This window comes from Tachypleus tridentatus, chromosome 9 (assembly GCF_004210375.1).
Source record: "Tachypleus tridentatus isolate NWPU-2018 chromosome 9, ASM421037v1, whole genome shotgun sequence".
Lineage (NCBI taxonomy): Eukaryota > Metazoa > Arthropoda > Merostomata > Xiphosura > Limulidae > Tachypleus > Tachypleus tridentatus.
Window position 1 is genome coordinate 21,726,023 of NC_134833.1, and position 25,312 is coordinate 21,751,334.

At 35.7% G+C, this 25,312-nt stretch overlaps 1 protein-coding gene across 1 annotated transcript; it reads left to right on the forward strand.

The window, feature by feature from the left end:
* Positions 1 to 416: 416 nt before the first annotated feature.
* On the forward strand, positions 417 to 25,312 carry LOC143227034 (serine protease 27-like). The gene is made up of 9 exons (XM_076458582.1): positions 417 to 592; positions 3,131 to 3,207; positions 9,428 to 9,586; positions 9,698 to 9,958; positions 13,061 to 13,140; positions 15,406 to 15,491; positions 16,755 to 17,041; positions 17,556 to 17,713; positions 23,986 to 25,312. Exons 3-9 carry the CDS (start codon positions 9,475 to 9,477, stop codon positions 24,139 to 24,141), a joined length of 1,140 nt encoding a protein of 379 aa, XP_076314697.1. The 5' UTR covers positions 417 to 592; positions 3,131 to 3,207; positions 9,428 to 9,474; the 3' UTR covers positions 24,142 to 25,312.

The following is a 25,312-nucleotide window of genomic DNA, read 5'->3' on the forward strand; positions in this document are numbered from 1 at the left end:
ATTAATGTGAACATATTAATGAAATCATAGAAATTCAAATCACGTAAATTCTCGCCTTCCCTTGTGTTTTGTATGGATACGAATATCCCCGTCAAGCCTCACGCATGTTTAACCTTCTGGTTAGAGCTTTCGGAAAAGAATCCTTCATAAATACATCTATTACAAAGATATGCCTAAAAATCCTTGTTTACTTTAATTAGAAAATATATTTACTTACTCCCTGTAAGGAGAACAATCATAAATATGAAGTGAAACAGTGTTATAAGTGTCTATCGGTTTCAACAAAACTGAAATAAAAATAACATTTCAGATGTATATTCAGTAGGTTTGTCTACCAATGATAACGGACAAAAAAAAACAAAAAAAAAAAACCTCCATCAGGGTCTATGACATCACAAAAGTTGCCATTTTAGAAACGTGTTTAGTAACGGAGATTGACCCAGTTTTTGTTGTTTTTTAAAAACCCAAACGGTTGTCTATCGGTAAATAGTGGCGTCTTTAACTCAACGCATTAATACACGGCCAAGATCCGCGCAAGTAATAGTAGCCCCAGTTGTGGAATAAGCAAGCAGTACCCTAAATGACGAAATAGGTAAGTTTCGATTTATTTTTTTAAAGTAAACGTGTGTTTCGTCGTTACAACAATGACAACACACAGAACAGCTAATATGGGTGATTAAGCACTTTGTACAGTAAAATATCTGTGTAAAATGGAAGCATATATGTATATAATGTAGAATTACTATTAGTGTGTGTTCTTATAGCAAAGCCACATCGGGCTATCTGATGAGCCCACCGAGGGGTATCGAACTTCTGATTTTAGCGTTCTAAATCCGGAGACATACCGTTGTACTAGCGGGGGGCTACTATTAGTGTGATATTATTTGTAAAATAGCTAATGGTCTGGAATGTATTATATTTCATATTGTGTATTTCTACGTATTTTAATAAGACAATTGCGCACTATCATGTCTTTCGTTACCGCAAAATGTTAGTTGCTGGTAATGTTCTAAAACACATAATCTACAACATCAGAGATAACGAAATACAGATTGCTGTTAATAGTCTAACCCAAGTTTTAAAAATTCTGTTATTCATGAGCTATTGTTAATTATATTGTAAGGAAAAAAACATGCTTAAATCATACAGATAGAAATTTAGTTAACTAGTAATACGATTAAGTGGGGAACAGCCCGGCATGGCCATGGCGGACCTTAAGGTCCGCAAGTTCGAATCCCCATCATACCAAACATGCTCGCCCTTTCAGTCGTGGGGGCGTTATAATTTGACAGTCAATTTCACTATTCATTGGTAAAAGAGTTGGCGGTAAGGAGTGATAATTAGCTATCTTCCCTCTAGCCTTACACTGCTTAATTAAGGACGGCTAGCGCAGATAACCGTCGTGTGGCTTTGCGCGAAATTTAGAAACGAATACGATTTTCATAAAACTTATGTTTGAGACATTTCAAGACGATCTCTCATTCTGAATCACTTTCGCTTTTTTTTTTAATCAAGTAACCTGACAACAGTTGCCCAGTTTAAACATAATGTTGTGAGTGTTATGCTAGGAAGTTCAGCTGGAATTAACAGTTAGGACAAGACAAATTGTTTACAGGTTGATAAAGCAGAGTATTTGTGCTCATACTAAAGTTTCGTGGTCTAAGTTGTCAAAGTTGAAATACAACAATTAAAAATTAGTGTTATATTCAGGTCTAAGGTTAGGATCGTAGTGAACTTTAGGCGTTGCTTTCAGTTAGCTAAAAAAAAAATACCTGAAATTCTTGTCGGTAAAGAAATACGAAAACCAGTTTAATCTCAGATATGAAAAATGATAAATGCTTTGGAGCTATTCGTCCTAGGCGGGACCCTCACCAAGCGAGATCTCTTCCGAGAAAACTACCTAGTTAACACCTTCAGATAGCTCAGTCGCAAACCAACCTCTTCACGTGCACTGTACCAGCACGTGTGACTACACCTTTTAACTTAATTCTTAGAAACATTTGTAAGCCTTCTTAGTTTATAGGTTTAATCTTACCCTATCGGTAAGACTTTTCTTCTAATGTGTAGTGTTTTTTGGTTTGGTTTGGTTTGAATTTCGCGCAAAGCTACAAGAGATCTATTTGCACTATCCGTCCCTAATTTTGCAGTGTAAAACTACAGGGAAGGCAGTTAGTCATCGCCACCCACTGCCAACTCTTGGGCTACTATTTATCAAAAAATTGTGGAACGGATCACGACATTATAACACTCTCACCTCACAAAAGGAGATGATGTTCGGTGAAAGGATTGTATTTGGTTTGGTTTGTTTTGAATTTTGCGTAAAGCTACACGAGGGCTATCTGAACTAGCCGTCCCTAATTTAGTAGGAACAAACTATAGGAAAAGCAGCTAGTCATTTTCACCCACAGCCAACTCTTGGGCTACTCTTTTAACAGCAAATAATAGGATTAGCGCATATTATAACGCTTTCACGACTGAAAATGCGAATATGTTTGGTAGGACGGAAATTCGAACCTGCGACTTTCAGATTGCGAGTCAAGCACCCCCTAAACACGTGACCATGTCAGGTCGAATTTAATTAACTAGCCAAAGTTATATATATCAAGTCACAACTCCTTCACATGTAACAGGAAATCATCTGTTCTTAACATGGAGTGTTTATTACGCCTAAACGTTTGAGAAAATTCGAGACATAGTGTAAAATGTTTAATGTAAAAATGCTAACTGAAGTACGTATATCACGTCCCGGTTTTGCAACGCAATACGTAATATAATCTAGCAAAGAAAAAGAAATCCCATCTTGGTTTTCAAATGTATCTGTACTCTCTTTTCTGAATTCCACATGGTTTTACTTGTCCAATTTCGCACAACAAATTCACACGTTGTCCGTTTCAGTTGAGCACGAAAAGATAAATAAGTACCCAAGGATTGAGCCTTACCTTTCAAAGCTGAAATACTTACTTGACAAACATTTTCAAGCACTTTAACACTGGCACTCCTATAAGTGTTGAAAGAAGTGTTCCTTTTCATAAAGGTTTTACTATGGTTTCTATAATGAAATCTAAGGTTAATTAAAATGAGTGTCAGGTAAGTTGATCAAATACTCATAAGAGTTGTTTGTTTCTTTCAGGGTTTTCGCGCAGTACTAAAAGAAAAACAGTCTACTCATAACTATCCCTAATTCTGAACTAAAGGAATTATTGTTTGGTGAGTTGTTTGATAGTAGTGTACTCATAACTATCCCTAATTCTGAACTAAAGGAATTATTGTTTGGTGAGTTGTTTGATAGTAGTGTACTCATAACTATCCCTAATTCTGAACTAAAGGAATTATTGTTTGATTGGTTGTTTTACAACAGTCTAATCATAGCTAGCCCTAATTCTGAACTAAAGGAATTATTGTTTGGTGAGTTGTTTGATAGTAGTGTACTCATAACTATCCCTAATTCTGAACTAAACGAAGTATTGTTTGATTGGTTGTTTTACAACAGTCTAATCATAGCTAGCCCTAATTTTGAACTAAAATACCGTATGGAATCGAACACCCGATTTGTTTAGGGTTGTAAGTTCGTAAACTCATCATTGTTCCACTGGAGAACCAACAAAAGACAAAAAAAACAAAAGGGAAACAGCGAGCCATCATCACCTACCGCCAACTCTTGGGCTACTGTAATCTGACCAGATAGGTGAATGTTATGTTTACAGTTACAATGTTACAGTACACTCAAATCTCACAAATTAGGGAGAACGTTGTTGAACGAACGCGACGCGAAACGTGAGCCATCGGATTTACCGACCAAGTATGGATAAACACGCAATAAGTGGAAACTCTTCAATCCGAACAATATCATAAAATATTCTGTAAATGTCAGCGCCACCTTTTCCACGAACGATGTGTGTGTTGCTTATAACAAAGCCACATCAGGCTATCTGCTGAGCCAACCGAGGGTAATCGAACCTCTGATTTTAGCGTTGTAAATCCGTAGTCTTACCGCTGTACTAGCGGAGGACCCCACGAACGATATAACTCAAAAAGAAGGGGGAACATTAATGTAGTCGCAGATTTATTTCCCATATTTTAGTTTATTACTAACATTTCTCATGTCTCTTTCTATATACGAAAGTACTTATTGTTTAGAATGAATTAACAAAACTGTACAACCGTCAACAATCTGGCATGTTAGTATTTATTTTTCGCACAACCTTTGAAATTGTCCTCACTTTTGTTAACATATTTCAAACTGATGTTGCTTGTTTTTTCTAACCGGACCCGTCATGGCCAGGTGGTTAAGGCACTCGACTCGTAATCTGAGGGTCGCGGGTTCGCATCCCCTTCTCACCAAACATGTTCGCCCTTTCAGCCGTGGGGGCGTTATAATGTGACAGTGAATCCCACCATTCGTTGGTAAAAGAGTAGCCCAAGAGTTGGCGGTGGGTGGGGATGACTAGCTACCTTCCCTCTAGTCTTACACTGCTAAATTAGGGACGACTAGCGCAGACAGCTCTCGAGTAGCTTTGCGCGAAATTCGAAACACACAAACAATCTTCAAACCGAAATTGTCGATAGCTTGCTCTCACACTGACCTCACGATGTGTTTCGAAATAAGAAAAGTTTTAACGTCAGACTGTGTTGACGAAGTAACTGGAATAACAAAGTGTTGTGAACACAAATTTTACTGTTAGCATAACAACGAAGAAATATAAAATCCATCAACACCTCTAGGTTGTAAAAGTCGTATTTTGTGTTATATGGACGTCATCATTTTACTTCAATAGGTTGAATGCACTGGATTTAAAACCCTGCGGTGTCTCAGAGGGTGATCACCAATTGACATTCAGTGGCGTATTCAGGTAGGGGCTAGAAAGGCTCAGCCCCAGGGTCAATGTTCTTAATGGAGGCCCATTGATAATATTTCTATGTAAAATTACATGGGATGTAGAGCTCATAAAAAATATTAGCCCCTGAGCTCACACAAACTTAAATCGTATTTTATCGTCTTTCAACAAACTTAAATGTTTTGTTACACATATTGTTATTGCCGTTGGTTTATATCACGCTGTGTTCAACACGTGAATTGGAGACAGTGTGCACGCTACAGGGTGTCCAAAAAATCTGTGACCATGGGCGCTTTGCAGCTTTTATTAATTCTAAATACGTGTCTGATGAAAATATGTAGTTAGGCCTGTTCTATGACAGACAAAGTTGATCCCAACGGCAACCGAAATTAGTGCACGCCATCTAGAAAGAGAGAGAGGACATTATTCGCAGGTGCTGTTGGGAAGTTGCTGGATAAATTAAGAAGACTGGTAGTGTGGACAATTGACAATCAATTGACTGGTAGTGTGGACAATTGACAATCAATTGACTGGTAGTGTGGACAATTGACAATCAATTAACTGGTAGTGTAGACTATTGACAATCAATTAACTGGTAGTGTGGACTATTGACAGTTGAGCGAATATATTTCACTGTGTTCAAATGGAATGGAAATACGGTCTTCAAGTTTGTTTCGAATTACAAGGACTGCACGTGGAACACACATTCTGGAAAATTCGTTTCAATGTCTATGATTCCAGGTTTTCGTACACCCTATAATGCTTTATTTATTCGCAGAGAAATATTAAAAGCTTGGTTGGACTATATAGACAACTTGTATTCATCTACGGATTTGGAAAATGTCGAAGTGAAATCGAATTTCCAGCAGTTTGTATTTTTGTATATATGTTGAGTGAGAGTGCGGATAGCCCTCGAGTAGTTTTGCGCGAATTTCAAAAAGTAGTTAAAAAGCAGTATTTAGTTATTCCAAAAACCCAAGTCATATTATTCAGCAGACTGAATAAGCTGAAAAAAGATCCACCAAAACTCTATATGAATGGATCAAACTTACTGACTGCTACTTCTGCTAAATTTCTAGGTTTAACCTATGATTCAAAATTAACGTGGTTACCACACATTAAAAATATACTGATACGAATCTGGAAAAGAGCAAACTATGCAAGAAGTCTTTCAGGTAAAATCCAAGGAACATCACCAGACAACATACTTAAAATCTACAAAACGTACATTAGACCAACAATAGAATATGCATCACCTGCCTGGATTAACATAGCACCCACACATGTACAGAAACTTCAACGTATACAAAATTCAGTACTAACTTCAGCATATAAAGTACCACGTAGCACCTCAACCACATTCATGCACAAGTATGCAAACATAGACACAATATCTGAAAGACTCTTGCATAATTCTCTAAAATATTTCAATAAGAATTGGCATAAAAATGACTTAATGTGTGATCTCGACAGAAATCACGTACATGATGTAAATGGTCCTAAATACCTCTCCCCCTTTTAACATATATTTAAGAAATGTAACACAAGCTGGCCACTATGCACTAGACACTTAGTCCTTGTTTCTTTTTTATTATTATAATTATTATTTTCTTTTTTAATCATTATTATTTTTTTTCTTCTCTCTTTTTGAATTATTATTCAAGTATTAAATAATAATAATTATTATTACTTTATTTTGTGTGTGTGTGTGTGTTACTACAAGTAGTAGTAGCATTCTCTCTATCGATAAAAAGGAGAAAAATACAAAAAAAATAAAAAATGAAGAAAAAACACAAGAGAAATAATAAAAGGAAAAACAAAAAACTTCTTGTTCGTCCATGCATGGACTGTGCCCTGAAATGGGCCTGAGTGTGATGTTATACTTTTACCCTGGCCCAAAGCTTAAAAAAAAAAAAAAAAAAAAAAACACCTAAAGGCAGACGCTATAATCGTTTGGGAGGGAGGAAGAGGTCAAATGTACCTGACCCTCCTGGGTATTTAACATCAATACCCAAATACCGACACAGTGAAACTTGGAACTTAGTTATTATTTTTACGAAGATTCTATTTTAGTTTCATAGCCTGGCGAAATATCTATTTCGTGGCCGTTGTGTCAGTTGGATTTAAAATCTAACAACCCGTAAATGAAATAAACAATGATATAGATACTGAGTCGTAAAGACAATAAATATAAACTGATGAATAGTTATATGTATTTGAATTTTTTAAATTATTATTTTAAATATCTACTGTTCTTGCAGCTACGCTAATTCTTCGCATGCGCATCAAAAGTTGTATGACGTCATGAAATGACAAACGTTAGTTAGTTCTCAGGCTGTTGAACTGTGAGTCATTAACCCTAAAGGTCAGAGTTTTTTCAAGTTGAAAAGTAGGTTAGAGTTGTTATCTGTTTGCTTTAGAGCAAAGCCACATTGGCTGTCTGTTGTGTCCACCGCGGAATTTAGCGATATAATTCCGTAAATTTGCTGTTGCCCCACTGGTAGACAAAGTCTGCACACTTACCTTTAGGCATTAGTCATTTCATAATCAGTTAGCGTGGCTGCTATGCTTCAAGCAATAAACATATAAAGATATGTTTACGTAGATTTCTCCATATGCCTACAGTAGGGCATTGACCCGCTTTCGCTCCTTCGGTGACCTACCCCCCAGCGGCTCAGCGGTATGTCTGCGGACTTATAACGCTAAAACCGAGTTTCGATATTCGTGGTGGGCAGATTACAGACAGCCCGTTATGTGTTTAACTAGTAAAAAGAAAGAAGTTTCAGGATTCTCGACATTTAATTATTTAACCACGTGACTTAAGCAATATTAATTAATTAATTAATAACATTGGTGTGAAACGTTTCACTCTTTTCCATGTAATTCTAAAATATCAGTTAATCGAACTCACTTTTGTCTCCATAAGAACACACACAACCTATTCAGTTGACTCCTAATTTGTAGGAAAATGGAACTGAAAAAGTCGTAAGTTAGTTTGGGCTGTCTGTTAAAACTAAAAGAAACAAACGTATTGGAAGTAACATACTGATAACGGTATGTCAATAAACCAGTTTCACAATTATAATACGTGTTTTAAAAAGACCTAGTCTGTGAACATTATCGAACCCTGCAAGATGGCGCTATAAACACTTGTTATTATTAGACAGTTTATCTCATTCATCGACTGAGAGGAACCGTGAAAAAAATGCTTTTAATTCGTTACGTTCACAGATCTAGGACAGGAGAATGCTATTGACCTACAATTTTTTTTTTCCCGAAGACTATCTTTCTTGGGTGATTTGTTTGTTTGTTTGTTTTGGAACTTCGCACAAAGCTACTCGTGGCTATCTGTGCTAGCCGTCCCTAATTTAGCAGTGTAAGACTAGAGGGAAGGCAGCTAGTCATCACCACCCACCGCCAACTCTTGGGCTACTCTTTAACCAACGAATAGTAGGATTGACCGTTACATTGTAACGCCCCCACGGCTGGGAGGGCGAGCATGTTTGGCGCGACTGTGATGCGAACCCGCGACCCTCAGATTACGAGTCGCACACCTTAACACTCTTGGCCATGCCGGGCCATTCTCGGGTGACTGACTCGGCTGTAAACATTTCAGTCATGGAATGATTTATATTTAAAATATGGGTACTAATAATTCCACGAGCTGCATTGTGAACAGAGACTAGAAATGTAAAGGTCATTATATTTGATCGTGGCTAAGATATGCGGATGGTAAAACTGTATCATACCGAAATCATATTCGTCGCAAAAATACCTCAAAAACATTTAATTATGTTTTTCTTTTATTTGGTCAGTAAGGTAATTTTAGTCTTAGCATAAGCTTGTACACGTTTTTGTTGTTGTTGTATCGTGTTTAAACTTTCTATTTATTCGTGACGAAATGAATCAATCTTACGTAGTCTTAGCGGTTTGTACTTTGACATGCTCCATCCACCACGTGCCTGAGTAAAACAGAAGTCAAATGGTAAGCTACGATAAAACGTTCAGCTGGTAAAACTTATAACCTCATGTCTTTAGGTATCACCTGACTACCACAAGCAGAAGTGGCTGGATATTCCATCCGTATAGATATAAATTCCTAGTTTGTTGATGCTAATTCGATTATATCTCTTCACCAATGCTTTTCTTTATTGTAACAGGAAACACCTTTCATTTCACTTCTTACTTTATACAAGTTAATGCTAATTATATTATTATATCTTTTCACCATTGTCTTTTTTCAATAGGAAACACCTTCCATTTCACTTCCTAGTTTCTACAGATTAATGGTTATTAAAATATTATATCTCTTCACCATTGTCTTTTTCAATAGGAATCACCTTCCATTTCACTTCCTAGTTTCTACAGATTAATGGTTATTAAAATATTATATCTCTTCACCATTGTCTTTTTCAATAGGAATCACCTTCCATTTCACTTCCTAGTTTCTACAGATTAATGGTTATTAAAATATTATATCTCTTCACCATTGTCTTTTTTCAATAGGAATCACCTTCCATTTCACTTCCAAGTTTATACAAATTAATGGTTATCAGATTATTATATCTTTACCATTGTCTTTTTCATAATAGGAAACACCTTCCATTAGATGAGTCCATTCCTTATGATATGATTGACGATGCGTGTCATGTTGTTTTTTGATCACTCTTTATGTTGGGTATGTTTCCTATTGATCTGCTGTGTGATTTGGTTACGGGCAGAGCGTCAGAGGGACCACACTGATCAACTATGTAAGTGAATTATATTTTATATTTAAACACACATAATGTAATCATTAAGTAATGATTAACAAACATTACCCTGTTGTTAGGAAAAAGTACTCTTTTTTTCCTTCTTCTAAGATAAAGAGCACTCTCTCCAGGCCACCAGAAGAAGTGGTTTCCAAGAAACCTGTTTCTACGACGGATCTCAACACAATTGTTATTTCTCTCTGTTTTGCTTGTTATCCGGAGGCACATCCGTTTTCTCGTGTGAAGGCAGTCTCCTCTACACGTGTTGTGTTTATTCAGAGAGGCCAACCCGCAGACACAGGCCATCTCCACATCAAGCAACCTACCCCCCCTCAGAGTTCCAGTACCGGGCATTAAACACGAGAGAACCAGGTATGTTTGTGTCTGTGAACCAATCAGTTATTATTTCTCTTCTTAGTGTTGTTGTCCGACATAACTGTTAAGAATGTTGGTCATACCAATACAATATGACCAACCTTAGCTTCATTCCGTAGAGCAGAACCCCCCCCCCCAGTTTAACTCAGCGGCAGATGTGGGGTTTGTAAAGCTAAATACTGAGTTTCGATACCTGCGGCGGACAAGGCACCGATAGTTTTGTGACTTTCAATAAATAAACAAGACTGTTTGTTTTGGAATTTCGCACAAAGCTACTCGAGGGCTATCACTGCTAGCCGTCCCTAATTTTGCAATGTAAGACTAGAGGGAAGGCAGCTAGTCATCACCATCCACCGCCACCTCTTGGGCTACTCTTTTACCAACGAATAGTGGGATTGACCGTCACATTATAACGCCCCCACGGCTGAAAGGGCGAGCATGTGTGGCGTGACCGGGATGCGAAACCGCGACCCTCAGATTACGAGTCGCACGCCTTAACACGCTTGGCCATGCCGGGCCATATAAACAAGACATTTGAATGCTTTGGATCATACCTTATTTTAAATCGTTCCATCTTTTATGCGTCTTCCATCTTTTATTTAATATGAGTTTTAAATAGCAGTATTACTGAATACTCGTAAGATTTATTTCTTTTATATATAACATGCTTGAACAACGTGTTCAGAATCATATATTTTAGAGGGGCCAACTATTCCTCTTATATATAAATGGGCAAAACAGGAAGGTGTTCATACAAATACGAGGTCTGTTCAAAAAATACGCGGACTGTTTGAATTGCGCGGCTCCAGTTGGTTCCAGTGGAATCCGCTTGGTGTCGCTAGGTTCGCACAGATCAGCTGATTTCGACGCCTTTTCCCGATTGCAGATATCTTCATTTGTGTATTAGCTACGCGGTTTTAAGTGAAGTGCGATTTTTTCGTTTGGCGGATTTCAGAATGAATGACCTGAAGGAGCAACGACTTGCTGTGAAATTTTGTGTTAAACTTGGAAAATCTGCGACTGAAACTTTTGCTATGCTTAACACGGCTTACGGTGATGTTGCTATGAAGCGTACGGCATGTTTCAAGTGGCATAAACGTTTTAAGGATGGTCGACAGTCCATTGAAGATGATGAGCGTCCTGGACGTCCTTCCACGTCAACTCACGACCCACACGTCGACAAAATCAACACCCTGGTGCGGGCAAATCGACGTCTGACTGTTAGGGAGCTTGCTGAAGAGTGTGGGATATCAGTTGGATCTTGTTACGAGATTTTGACCGAAAAATTGAAGATGCACCGCGTTGCTGCGAAATTTGTGCCTCAGAACACGTGAGTTTTTGGCCAAACACTCGATCACTGTTCTTCCCCACCCCCCACCCCTACTCATCTGACCTTGCTCCTTGCGATTTTTTCTTGTTCCCCAAGCTCAAAAGACCCTTAAAAGGAAGAAGATTTGAGACGATTCCCGAGAGTAAGGCAAATGCGACGAAGGAGCTGGAGGACATCACAAAAGAAGCGTACCAGGACTGTTTCAACAAGTGGAAACACCGTTGGGATAAGTGTGTGCGTTGGGGAGGAGAGTACTTTGAAGGGGTACCAGACCTGTAACTTCTAAATAAAGTACATTCTGTTTTATGACGTCAGTCCGCGTATGTTTTGAACAGCCCTCGTATATACTGGGCTACATCTATTACGCACTGTTGGTAAGTTCATGAATCCTTATATGGTAAATTTCCCATATTTTTGAACCGCCCTCGTATATACTGGGCTACATCTATTACGCACTGTTGGTAAGTTCATGAAGCCTTATATGGTAAATTTCCCTGGTAAGTAAGCTTTATTGTTGATGGTAGTTCCATACGAAGCCTTATATGGGGGGATAACGCTTATATTCCACACGTGTTATGAAGAACAATTGGTGCTGATATAATTTGTTATATCGAGAGAAACACTCAAACAATACATGATATTGTTAATGTATTACACCTAATAATGCCCAAAGTCTGTTGGATCAAACATATAAGGCTAATACTTTTATGACTACAACATTGTTACACGTGTTTAAAATTTCTTGTTTTCCTTATAGTAGGTTATATTACTAAATAAAAAAAACAATATTACTTTGTGACATCAACATAAGTTTAAATGTGAGATTTTTTTTTCTTCTACGAATTAGATATTCTGATATTAATTGCTGTCAGCATAAGACGTAAATGTTTACGTATTATAGACTCATAATCGCACTGACTTATGAACAAACCAGTAAATCTATTTTAGCACCATCTGGCGGTGTATTGTGACATTAAAAATAGCTTTGTTATAACAAGCTGTGTAGAAACGTTTACCAATTTCTTTTATCGTATTAACCCTGGATATGTCTAAGTATTATGTTGGATAATACTATCTTATGACACTATGACGGGAGGGGATCGTAATTCAGAACTTTTATTGGTTGTGGTTATATTTTGTTTTCTGGATTTCGGGGTATTGCACAAGATCTTAAACAGTCATAAATACTTCGCTATAACTGGTTGTTTGGGGTAAAGCTACGTAAAACATTCATCACTTGCTTCTTGATCGTGATTTTTATGTTGTTGCTTTTTAAATGCCGAAATGCGGTACATGATCAGGACTTTCTTTACAATTGGCTTAGCCAATATAAAACGTTACATTAATTTTGACAAACATAACGCACCAATGACGTTGCGTTTCTGGACAGAAATTAGAAAGATGTCTCGTTTCTCAATTTTTTTTATATTTTTAATTTGGCTATTAACAGAAAGGAACAGTACGTACCAAAACTAAGTGGACACACTATAATAAAGTGTGATGGCAGAGTTAGTTCAACTCCCATCCACCCCTTCAAAAAACCAAAAAAACTCATCCGCATTGAGAAATAGTCAGTTTATCAGTTTATTCGTTCTTTTGGATTTTCAGGCTTGCTGGAAAAAAAGACACTTTTGTTTTCAAGTTATCAGCAATAAGTAGTTTTCATGTAAGTATTTATTGTTCTCAAATAAGTTTTTGGTAATTAAAATTATAAATGTAGACAGCTTAGTAGTAATAGCTACAACTCATTTTAATCGTAAACTTTGCAGCTTGTGGACGACCAACAGCAAAACCTCAGAACCGTATCATTGGAGGTCAAGAAGCCTTATATGGCGAATTTCCATGGCAAGTGAGTAATGAGGAATATATATTTTTAGATCATATATTACTGTAGTTGGTCGTAAAATTAAACATAAGAATATTATGCGTGTGCGTGTGTTTCTTTCTCAGAAAAATATGTTTGCCAGGTTTGTGGGCATGTTCACCTATGCAGAGCGTACGTCCAGACAGGTCAGAAAAACAACATGACACGCATCGTCAATCATATCATAAGGAATGGACTCATCTAATGGAAGATGTTTCCTAGTGAGAAAAAGACAATGGTAAAGATGTAATAATCTAATAACCATTAATCTGTATCAACTAGGAAGTGAAATAGAAAGTGTTTCCTATGGAGAAAAATACAATGGTAAAGATATAATAATCTAATAACCATTAATCTGTATCAACTAGGAAGTGAAATGGAAAGTGTTTCCTATGGAGAAAAAGACAATGGTAAAGATGTAATAATCTAATAACCATTAATCTGTATCAACTAGGAAGTGAAATGGAAAGTGTTTCCTATTGAGGAAAAGACAGGGTCGTATCAATAAGATGTATATTTCGGTAGATCACAGAATTGTAAGTACGTTCACCTATAAATAGTGTATGTCCAGATAGATTTGAAATTGTATTTGGACATCAGGTCTTCTGTAAAAATAGACATTGTAGATTGTTGTTGTTTCAGGTTATTATTGGTGCTGAAGTGACTAGTTTTATCCATTTCTAAGTATTTTTTATTGGAATTTTCCTATTTCTTCGTAGAAATATTTGTTATCAAACGACTTTGTTTGTAACTGCTATTTAGATTTCTTTTCCCTTTTCACGTGTTTACTTTCACTACATGATTAAAATTAGGTTCCATTCAATTTACCTACTTCTTTATTAATTCATTTTAAAGAGAAACATCTCATTTCATTCCATATTGAGACTTTACTGATAAATAAACATGAAACTTGTAGCCTCGCCTTCGAAATTAATTATTCTATATAACAACCCGTACAATTTCGAAATGAATTTACGAAACGCTAAATAAAAAAAGGTTTTATTTTAAAAGAATGTACAGGACTAAATCCCACAATTCCACATAAGTTTATTACCTGCACAAATTATTTCTTTCTATCAAGAATTTTACTGTTTTCTAGCATTAAGGTCCTCTTTGGTTTCGGCCCGGCATGGCCAGGTAGGTTAAAGTCGTGTGACTCGTAATTTGAGAGTCGTGAGTTTGCATCCTCTTCACGCCAAATATGCTCTCCTTTTCAGCCGTGGGGGCGTTATAAAGTTACGATCAATCCCACTATTCGTTGGTAAAAGAGTAGCCCAAGAGTTGGCGGTTGGTGGTGATGACTAGCTGCCTTCCCTCTAGTCTTACACCGAAAAATTAGGGACGGCGAGCGTAGATAGCCCTCGAGTAGCTTTGCGCGAAATTCAAAATCAAATCAAACAAGCTTCTATGGTTTCAGTGAATTGTTTTCTTCATGTACTTAAGTAACCAACACTTGTATAATCTATACTAGGCGCTAACGACCTGTCGTCATATTTTTCAATCTATTTTCATTTAATTTACTTATAATGTCGCTGTTGTAGTTTTCTTTTATAAATCTGCTGTTAGTTAACCCAATCAAGGAGTCCTAAAGTTTCAATGTGTCTTCAGCTAAGCTTGTAGAGGAATAACAGAAGACAACATTTCTCATTTTTATTCCTCTAGTATTACGTTTAGTTTTGTTTGCACTAAACCTTGTTCTTCTGTTTTGAAGCCTTTACTTATTACCGTTAATTCCCATGACATAAGTCACAAAGCGTTTATTGTTTTTATTGTTTTGAATTTCGCACAAAGCTACTCGAGGGCTATCTGTGCTAGCCGTCCCTAATTTTGCAGTGTAAGACTAGAGGGAAGGCAGCTAGTCATCACCACCCACCGCCAACTCTTGGGCTACTCTTTTACCAACGAATAGTGGGATTGACCGTCACATTATAACGCCCCCACGGCTGAAAGGGCGAGCATGTTTGGCGCGATGGGGATGCGAACCCGCGACCCTCAGATTATGAGTCGCACGCCTTAACACGCTTGGCCATGCCGGGCCATCACAAAGCACAAGTGGTTATTATAAGACAGTTTTTTTCATGTTTTTGAGCAGAAATATGAAAAACATGTCTTTAACTAAGTATTACATCCTCAAGTTATTTCTTAATGTTTTTCTTCTGTCTAATATGATGAAGTGTTTGTGTGTATACCACTTGGTAGTTGTTCATCCGATTTATTAAGTTTCATTAGAATATGTTTCTTGTTTTTTAGGCTCATATAAAAATTATCAGACAGCAGTGTGGGGGCGCTCTTGTCAGCAAAGAGTTTGTAGTAACAGCAGCACATTGCGTTTACAAGTAAGTTTTATTAAAATCGTTTTACGATGTGTGTGTGTATTTTTCTTATAGCAAAGTCACATCGGGCTATTTGCTAAGCCCACCGAGTGGAATCGAACACCTGATTTTAGCGTTATAAATCCGTAGACTTACCACTGCACTAGCGGGGGGATTTTCCGATGTGACAAATTAGTTAATCAAAACTAAGGTAGGTCGTTTTTAAAATAAAAAAGAAAAACCTAGTTAAACTGATTTAAGTCCTTTGAGATAAAATCTATTTAACAATAACTTATGTCGTCTTTAAGACGATTAGTTTGGATAAGAAAGTGGTCAAAGAGTAGCCCTCGATCTTGTTGATGACGGGTTCTACTGATCTGTTGCATTTTCTCTGATCAACGGATCAAAATTAGGGACAACAGTAGATAAACTTAGAAACTTTAGTATAATCAATAATCATATCACTGATGGGGTAATGGTAAGTTTACGTACTTTCAACTCTAAAATCCTGGGTTCGCTTCCACACGGTGAACGCACCTGATATCCTTTTGTGACTTTTCTGTAAAAACGAATAATGATCCTAATTTTATTAAAGATGAAAAATAACTTTTTTATGTACATAGTATAATAACTACTACTTTTGTCGTTCTATCGATGACTCAGCAGTAAGTCGTAGGTTTAGAATGCTAAAAATTAGGTTTTGATTTCCGTAGATGTCAGAGCACACATAACTCATTATGTAACTTTGCGTTTCTTTGCTGCTTTTGTATGTTTTAGCTCAAAGCTACATAATCAGCACTATCTGAGCTCTGTCCACCACAGGGACTCGAGCTCCGGATTTTTGTGCTGGAAACAACAAGCAAAAAAACCTATTTTGTGTTTTATTTTCAAATGATTTGTGTTTCATTTTCTAGGTACAAATGTATTTAATGTATATTGTACAGAAGTAGGAAAACATGATTCTAGAAAAATGAAAACAATGCAATAGCTTTAGAATAAAAATTATTTTAGACGTTATTTTACCTTCAATTGTGCTTGAATCGTTGTGTATTGTGAATGAAATTCAGGAACCTTTTAACCTCTCGTTTAATTCTGAAACATATAACATCTTAACGCTACATAGTGAACAATATCTATTGAATACAAGCATATATATTTAGTTATAATGCACGTGATATACGTTTCAGAATTCTGAGTGTTCAACTTAAAATCCAGTACTAATACCAGATTTGTGGATAAAGATAAAAATAGCACAAGGTAATGAACTCGTTCGAACGATTTTTGTAGAACAAGACTTCACGACATCACAGTGGTTCTGGGCGTGTACGACATCCAAGATCAGCGCTATCAAAGCCTGCCTCCCCAGTACTTCAGTGTTCGTCAAATCAGGATACAGCCTCGCTTTCGTTTCTCTGCATCAAATCCTGACCGCTATGACGTGGCCTTACTACGCCTGGATCGTCCGGTTTATTTTCAGGATCACGTTCTGCCCATCTGCTTACCGCCTTTTAATATGAGCTTTGAAGGCATGAGTGGGATCATTACAGGTTGGGGGAAGACTGACTCCGCCTTAAGTAAGGAACAGGAACTTCGTATTAATAACGTACAAATTATTTTTAATAATGAGTTACTAAATTAAGTTACTAAAGTCTGTACTTACACATCGCCACACTGCTAGAGTAAATTACAGTGAGAGGGTTAGGGTTCCTAACCTGTGCGGCTACAGGCTACGGAACTGACCAAGGACAAGGTGCTTAGATAAGTAAATTGTTACTATAATTCTTGAACAATGTTCAGCATCAAACATTATGGGGTACCCATTCGAAACTAAGTCCAGCTTCTTTGCCATAATTTTGTCATAGTGAAACTGTCACAATTTTTTATCACTTCTAAAAAATTGATATTTTCTGTTTTTGCGTTCTTTTTAAATGTACAACTATTCACACGAGTGAAAATAAGTTGTTTTATTAATATATGAATAATATTAAAATGGAAAGGTTCGTTTAACTTCTAGTTATACATAATTTTGTCTCTTAGCAGAAGAAGAAAAAACTATATTGAGTTTATTATCTTAATGTTATCAATTAGGTAATAGATATGGCACCCAAGTTCTTCATAAAGTGGAGGTTCCCGTGATTCAGAACAAAGACTGCGAATTATGGCACCGTAGTCGGGGGATCAACATCCGGATATATTCAGAAATGATGTGTGCGGGTTACGAACAAGGCTTGAAAGACGCATGTGTGGTGAGTTAGAGATTCAAATCACAGGACATAGGTTTATATCTTTCTCTACTAAGATTGTACTAAACAAATAACAGAGATGTGGGAAAACGTGCTTCACGTTTTAGATGTGTATTCCCCCATAAGTAACTTCAGCATGACCAAGTGGTTAAGATGCTCGACTCGTAATCTGAGGGTCACAGGTTTAAATCCCCATCACATCAAACATGTTCGCCTTTTCAGTCGTGGGGTCGTTATAAGTAACGGGCAATCCCACTATTTGTTGGTTCTCTGTTCAACAATAGTAGTTTCTTTCACTGTAACAGTTCTCTGTTCAACAATACTAGTTTCTTTCACTGTAATAATTCACTAATCAATAATACTAGTTTCTTTTACTGTAACAATTCACGAATCAGTAATACTAGTTTCTTTCACTGTAACAATTCACTAATCAGTAATACTAGTTTCTTTCACTGTAACAATTCACTAATCAATAATACTAGTTTCTTTCACTGTAACAATTCACCAATCAATAATACTAGTTTGATGACTAGCTGCCTTCTCTGTAATCTGTCAGTTAAAGATTAGGGATGATTAGCGATAGATTGGCTACTAGTAGTTTCATGGGAAATGCAAGGAAAGCAAATAAATCTGTTTCAATATTTGTACAGAATTTAGCCTCATAGCACGTATAAGCTGTTCAACATGCTATAGTCAAGGTAAGGAGGTTATTGTATGTTACTAGGTGGCACTACAGAAACTGAACAACCTTTATGATCTAAGTGTATGAATGTTTAACATTGGGGAGGGTATGTTATATACCCTTTACAAAAGCAAGTAATTTTCGGTCACATCACACCCCCTAATCAAACCTAAACAGTGTAAAAGTAGTTCTGATTCATTTCTTTCCACTAAGACTTCATATCAACTAAGGTTATTACGTCACTTTATAATTACATATTCCAGACCGCTTTAATATAGTGTATTCAACTCTCTATGTTGTCAGTATTCTATATTACTAGACATAATCTTGCTGTAATGGGAGTATAGTGTATGTCAATATCTATGTATGTAACCAAAACTCCTGTGTCATCAAACAAAATTTCACAATTTAGGTATTTAAGATTCAAACAATTAAAAAGTAACGATGGTACGTGCAACACTATTTTTTTATCACAGAACACAGTTTTCAATAAAAATCACTCCTCACAACAAGAACATGGCTTTCACCATCACTGTACGTGTTCATTTTTTTTCAAATTTTGAATGAGATGTGAATGCTATGACTAGTAATTATTAGTACAAAAAATCGCCTGTAGAGCGGTGTTTCTGCTACAGTATTAGTTGCTAGCACATGTGTATATGCTGATAAATATGATATTACTACTATCTGTATAGCGTATGTTATTTTCCAAATAATAATCAGCAAATATTTACGAATATATATGTTTCATCAAAATCAGACCAACAGGAAAACGTAAATTTTGGTTGGATCTAACTTATTTGTTGAGTAATAGTGTAATCAATACCCTAAGTTTGATTGGATCTGATTTATTGGTTGAGTAATAGTGTAATCAATACCCTAAGCTTGATTGGATCTAAATTATTGGTTGAGTAATAGTGTAATCAATACCCTGAGCTTGATTGGATCTGAATTATTGGTTGAGTAATAGTGTAATCAATACCCTAAGCTTGATTGGATCTGAATTATTGGTTGAGTAATAGTGTAATCAATACCCTAAGCTTGATTGGATCTAAATTATTGGTTGAGTAATAGTGTAATCAATAACCTGAGCTTGATTGGATCTGAATTATTGGTTGAGTAATAGTGTAATCAATACCCTGAGCTTGATTGGATCTGAATTATTGGTTGAGTAATAGTGTAATCAATACCCTAAGCTTGATTGGATCTGAATTATTGGTTGAGTAATAGTGTAATCAATACCCTAAACTGATTGGATCTAAATTATTGGTTGAGTAATAGTGTAATCAATACCCTAAACTTGATTGGATCTAAATTATTGGTTGAGTAATAGTGTAATCAATACCCTAAACTTGATTGGATCTGAATTATTGGTTGAGTAATAGTGTAATCAATACCCTAAACTTGATTGGATCTGAATTATTGGTTGAGTAATAGTGTAATCAATACCCTAAGCTTGATTGGATCTAAATTATTGGTTGAGTAATAATGTAATCAATACCCTAAGCTTGATTGGATCTGAATTATTGGTTGAGTAATAGTGTAATCAATACCCTAAGCTTGATTGGATCTAAATTATTGGTTGAGTAATAGTGTAATCAATACCGTAAGCTTGATTAGATCTAAATTATTGGTTGAGTAATAGTGTAATCAATACCCTAAGCTTGATTGGATCTAAATTATTGGTTGAGTAATAGTGTAATCAATACCCTGAGCTTGATTGGATCTGAATTATTGGTTGAGTAATAGTGTAATCAATACCCTAAGTTTAATTGGATCTGAATTATTGGTTGAGTAATAGTGTAATCAATACCCTAAACTTGATTAGATCTAAATTATTGGTTGAGTAATAATGTAATCAATACCCTAAGCTTGATTAGATCCAAATTATTGGTTGAGTAATAGTGTAATCAATACCCTAAGCTTGATTGGATCTAAATTATTGGTTGAGTAATAGTGTAATCAATACCCTGAGCTTGATTGGATCTGAATTATTGGTTGAGTAATAGTGTAATCAATAACCTAAACTTGATTGGATCTGAATTATTGGTTGAGTAATAGTGTAATCAATACCCTAAACTTGATTGGATCTGAATTATTGGTTGAGTAATAATGTAATCAATACCCTAGGCTTGATTAGATCTAAATTATTGGTTGAGTAATAGTGTAATCAATACCCTAAACTTGATTGGATCTAAATTATTGGTTGAGTAATAATGTAATCAATACCCTAAGCTTGATTGGATCTAAATTATTGGTTGAGTAATAGTGTAATAAATACCCTAAACTTGATTGGATCTGAATTATTGGTTGAGTAATAGTGTAATCAATACCCTAAGCTTGATTGGATCTAAATTATTGGTTGAGTAATAATGTAATCAATACCCTAAGCTTGATTGGATTTGAATTATTGGTTGAGTAATAGTGTAATCAATACCCTAAGCTTGATTGGATCTAAATTATTGGTTGAGTAATAGTGTAATCAATACCCTAAGCTTAATTGGATCTGAATTATTGGTTGAGTAATAGTGTAATCAATACCCTAAACTTGATTGGATCTGAATTATTGGTTGAGTAATAGTGTAATCAATACCCTAAGCTTGAATGGATCTGAATTATTGGTTGAGTAATAGTGTAATCAATACCCTAAACTTGATTGGATCTGAATTATTGGTTGAGTAATAGTGTAATCAATACCCTAAGCTTGATTGGATCTAAATTATTGGTTGAGTAATAATGTAATCAATACCCTAAGCTTGATTGGATCTGAATTTTTGGTTGAGTAATAGTGTAATCAATACCCTAAGCTTGATTGGATATAAATTATTGGTTGAGTAATAGTGTAATCAATACCCTAAGCTTGATGGGATCTAAATTATTAGTTGAGTAATAATGTAATCAATACCCTAAGCTTGATTAGATCTAAATTATTGGTTGAGTAATAGTGTAATCAATACCCTAAGCTTGATTGGATCTAAATTATTGGTTGAGTAATAGTGTAATCAATACCCTGAGCTTGATTGGATCTGAATTATTGGTTGAGTAATAGTGTAATCAATACCCTGAGCTTGATTGGATCTGAATTATTGGTTGAGTAATAGTGTAATCAATACCCTAAGCTTGATTAGATCTAAATTATTGGTTGAGTAATAATGTTATCAATACCCTAAGCTTGAATGGATCTAAATTATTGGTTGAGTAATAGTGTAATCAATACCCTAAGCTTGATTGGATTTAAATTGTTGGTTGAGTTATGGCTTCACTAATATCCCAGCTAGTTCACTAACGTGAACTATTGTGAATCTTCTTTTGGCGAGGCCTGGAATAGCCAGGTGGTTAGGGGCGCTCGACTCGTAATCTGAGGGTCACAGGTTTAAATCCCCATCACATCAAACATGTTCGCCTTTTCAGTCGTGGGGTCGTTATAAGTAACGGCCAATCCCACTATTTGTTGGTTCTCTGTTCAACAATAGTATTTTCTTTCACTGTAACAGTTCTCTGTTCAACAATACTAGTTTCTTTCACTGTAACAATTCACTACTCAATAATACTAGTTTGATGACTAGCTGCCTTCTCTGTAATCTGTCAGTTAAAGATTAGGGATGATTAGCGATAGATTGGCTAATAGTAGTTTCATGGGAAATGCAAGGAAAACAAATAAATCTGTTTCAATATTTGTACAGAATTTAACCTCGTAGCACGTATAAACTGTTCAACATGCTGTAGTCAAGGTAAGAAGGTTATTATATGTTACTAGGTGGCACTACAGAAGCTGAACAACCTTTATGATCTAAGTGTATGAATGTTTAACATGGGGAGGGTATGTTATATACCCTTTACAAAAGCAGGTAATTTTCGGTCACATCACACCCCCTAATCAAACCTAAACAATGTAAAAGTAGTTCTGATACATTTCGTTCCACTAAGACTTCATATCAACTAAGGTTATTACGTCACTTTATAATTACATATTCCAGACCGCTTTAATATAGTGTATTCAACTCTCTATGTTGTCAGTATTCTATATTACTAGACATAATCTTGCTGTAATGGGAGTATAGTGTATGTCAATATCTATGTATGTAACCAAAACTCCTGTGTCATCAAACAAAATTTCACAATTTAGGTATTTAAGATTCAAACAATTAAAAAGTAACGATGGTACGTGCAACACTATTTTTTTATCACAGAACACAGTTTTCAATAAAAATCACTCCTCACAACAAGAACATGGCTTTCACCATCACTGTACGTGTTCATTTTTTTTCAAATTTTGAATGAGATGTGAATGCTATGACTAGTAATTATTAGTACAAAAAATCGCCTGTAGAGCGGTGTTTCTGCTACAGTATTAGTTGCTAGCACATATGTATATGCTGATAAATATGATATTACTACTATCTGTATAGCGTATGTTATTTTCCAAATAATAATCAGCAAAGATTTACGAATATATATGTTTCATCAAAATCAGACCAACAGGAAAAAGTAAATTTTGGTTGGATCTAAATTATTTGTTGAGTAATAGTGTAATCAATACCCTAAGTTTGATTGGATCTGATTTATTGGTTGAGTAATAGTGTAATCAATACCCTAAGCTTGATTGGATCTAAATTATTGGTTGAGTAATAGTGTAATCAATAATCTAAACTTGATTGGATCTGAATTATTGGTTGAGTAATAGTGTAATCAGTACCTTAAGCTTGATTGGATCTGAATTATTGGTTGAGTAATAGTGTAATCAATACCTTAAGCTTGATTGGATCTGAATTATTGGTTGAGTAATAGTGTAATCAATACCCTAAGCTTGATTGGATCTAAATTATTGGTTGAGTAATAGTGTAATCAATACCTTAAGCTTGATTGGATCTAAATTATTGGTTGAGTAATAGTGTAATCAATACCCTAAGCTTGATTAGATCTAAATTATTGGTTGAGTAATAATGTAATCAATACTCTAAGCTTGATTGGATCTGAATTATTGGTTGAGTAATAGTGTAATCAATACCCTAAGCTTGATTGGATCTAAATTATTGGTTGAGTAATAATGTAATCAATACCCTAAGCTTGATTGGATCTAAATTATTGGTTGAGAAATAGTGTTTTAATACCCTAAGCTTGATTGGATTTAAATTGTTGGTTGAGTTATGGCTTCACTAATATCCCAGCTAGTTCACTAATGTGAACTATTGTAAATCTTCTTTTGGCGAGGCCTGGGATGGCCAGGTGGTTAGGGGCGCTCGACTCGTAATCTGAGGGTCGCAGGTCCGAATCCCCGTCACACCAAACTTGCTCTCCCTTTCAGCCGTGGGGACGTTATAATATACGATCAATCCCACCATTCGTTGGTAAAAGAGTAGCCCAAGAGTTGGCGGTGGGTAGTAATGACTAGCTGCCTTTCCTTTAGTCTTACACTGCTAAATTATGGACGACTATCGAAAATAGATCTCGTGGAGCTTTTCGCGAAATTCTAAAACAAATATTATTGTGGCGAATACTTTACTAGAAGCTATATAACCAGAAACATTTTTTTTGAAATGAAGAAGTTACAAAATAATTTAAATCACCAATTAATTTTTCTGGTTCTCTATAGGGTGACTCCGGTGGTCCCTTCGTCATGTACCTCAACAATCAGTGGACACTGGCTGGGATTATTTCTGCGGGATTTGGTTGCGCAGAGTCACGTCAACCGGGAATTTATCATCGTGTTTCTTCTACTGTGGACTGGATAACTGTCAATATTCGATAGCCCAAGATGAGGTAGCTTTAATCTGATTAATACGCCATCTCACGGATAAAAAGTAATCAAATATAACTTTACTTCTTTGTCCTGAAAATGCTCAGAAAACCTTCTGAGCATAAATAAACGACCACTTTGTTGATAGGGAGTTATCACGGCCACAAAGAGTTTGACCCGATCATGTTCGTTTCTAATTTGATGTTACAACATTCAAAATATGGAATATTCCGTCAGTATTGCTATAGCAGGTGATCAGAACTGAAAGCTGTTATCTTGTTTCGAAACGGTAAACTTGTATCGTTTTGTTCAGAAACAGCAAGTTTTGATCATTGCTAGCGAAGACTTAAAACAAAGATTAAATCTTTATCGTTTACGAATTTTTGGTCGAATGATTCCCGCCATAAACACTCTAGGTCAATATCAGGAGCCAGCGTGTCTTATATTGGTTTTCCTAGAAACTATTTTCTCAGCATGGAAAGTGTCTTATTGAAAATGTGTTTAATTTTATACTATCTGCGGATTTCACCTTGGAAAGTTATGTAAAATTATTATAATTAAACTTAATGATTAGATGCGTTACTAACATTGATGTTATTTCAACTGTTAATACCTGACATTGTTACATTGTCATAGAAACGTGACATTGTTACATTGTCATAGAAACCTGACATTATTACATTGTCATAGAAATATACAGAAATAATATACCAGTGTGTTCCTTCTAATAATAAAACAGTATAACTTTTCATCTGAAAACCTACACATTTACATTCCAAATCTCTTGAGGCGAGCTTGGATGTTTGATAATGTACAAATTGAATATCTCCACCAGTTCGTACAAAAAGCTAAGTCTAACTAACATAGTTGTTAAGAATATTTTATGTATAATAACTGAACATGGGGGGAACGTGTCCCTTCAGCCCTGTTGTTTTAGGCGTTTGTACTTTAAGAATATGAATTTTGTCAGCAGTAATTGGTTCACTTGATGGAATCATACCTCAGTCATACCTCTTTATTTTTCTTAGAGTAAAAGAAAATAAATCTCACTCAAACTGAGTCCCAGTAAGCCGAGAAGTTAAGAATTTAAAAGGAAATTCTGCTAGAAAAATATCCTTAAAATAATTAGTCATAAGCTTGAGTTGAATAAAATATTTTGAGGTTAACTAAAGCAAGTATTGAT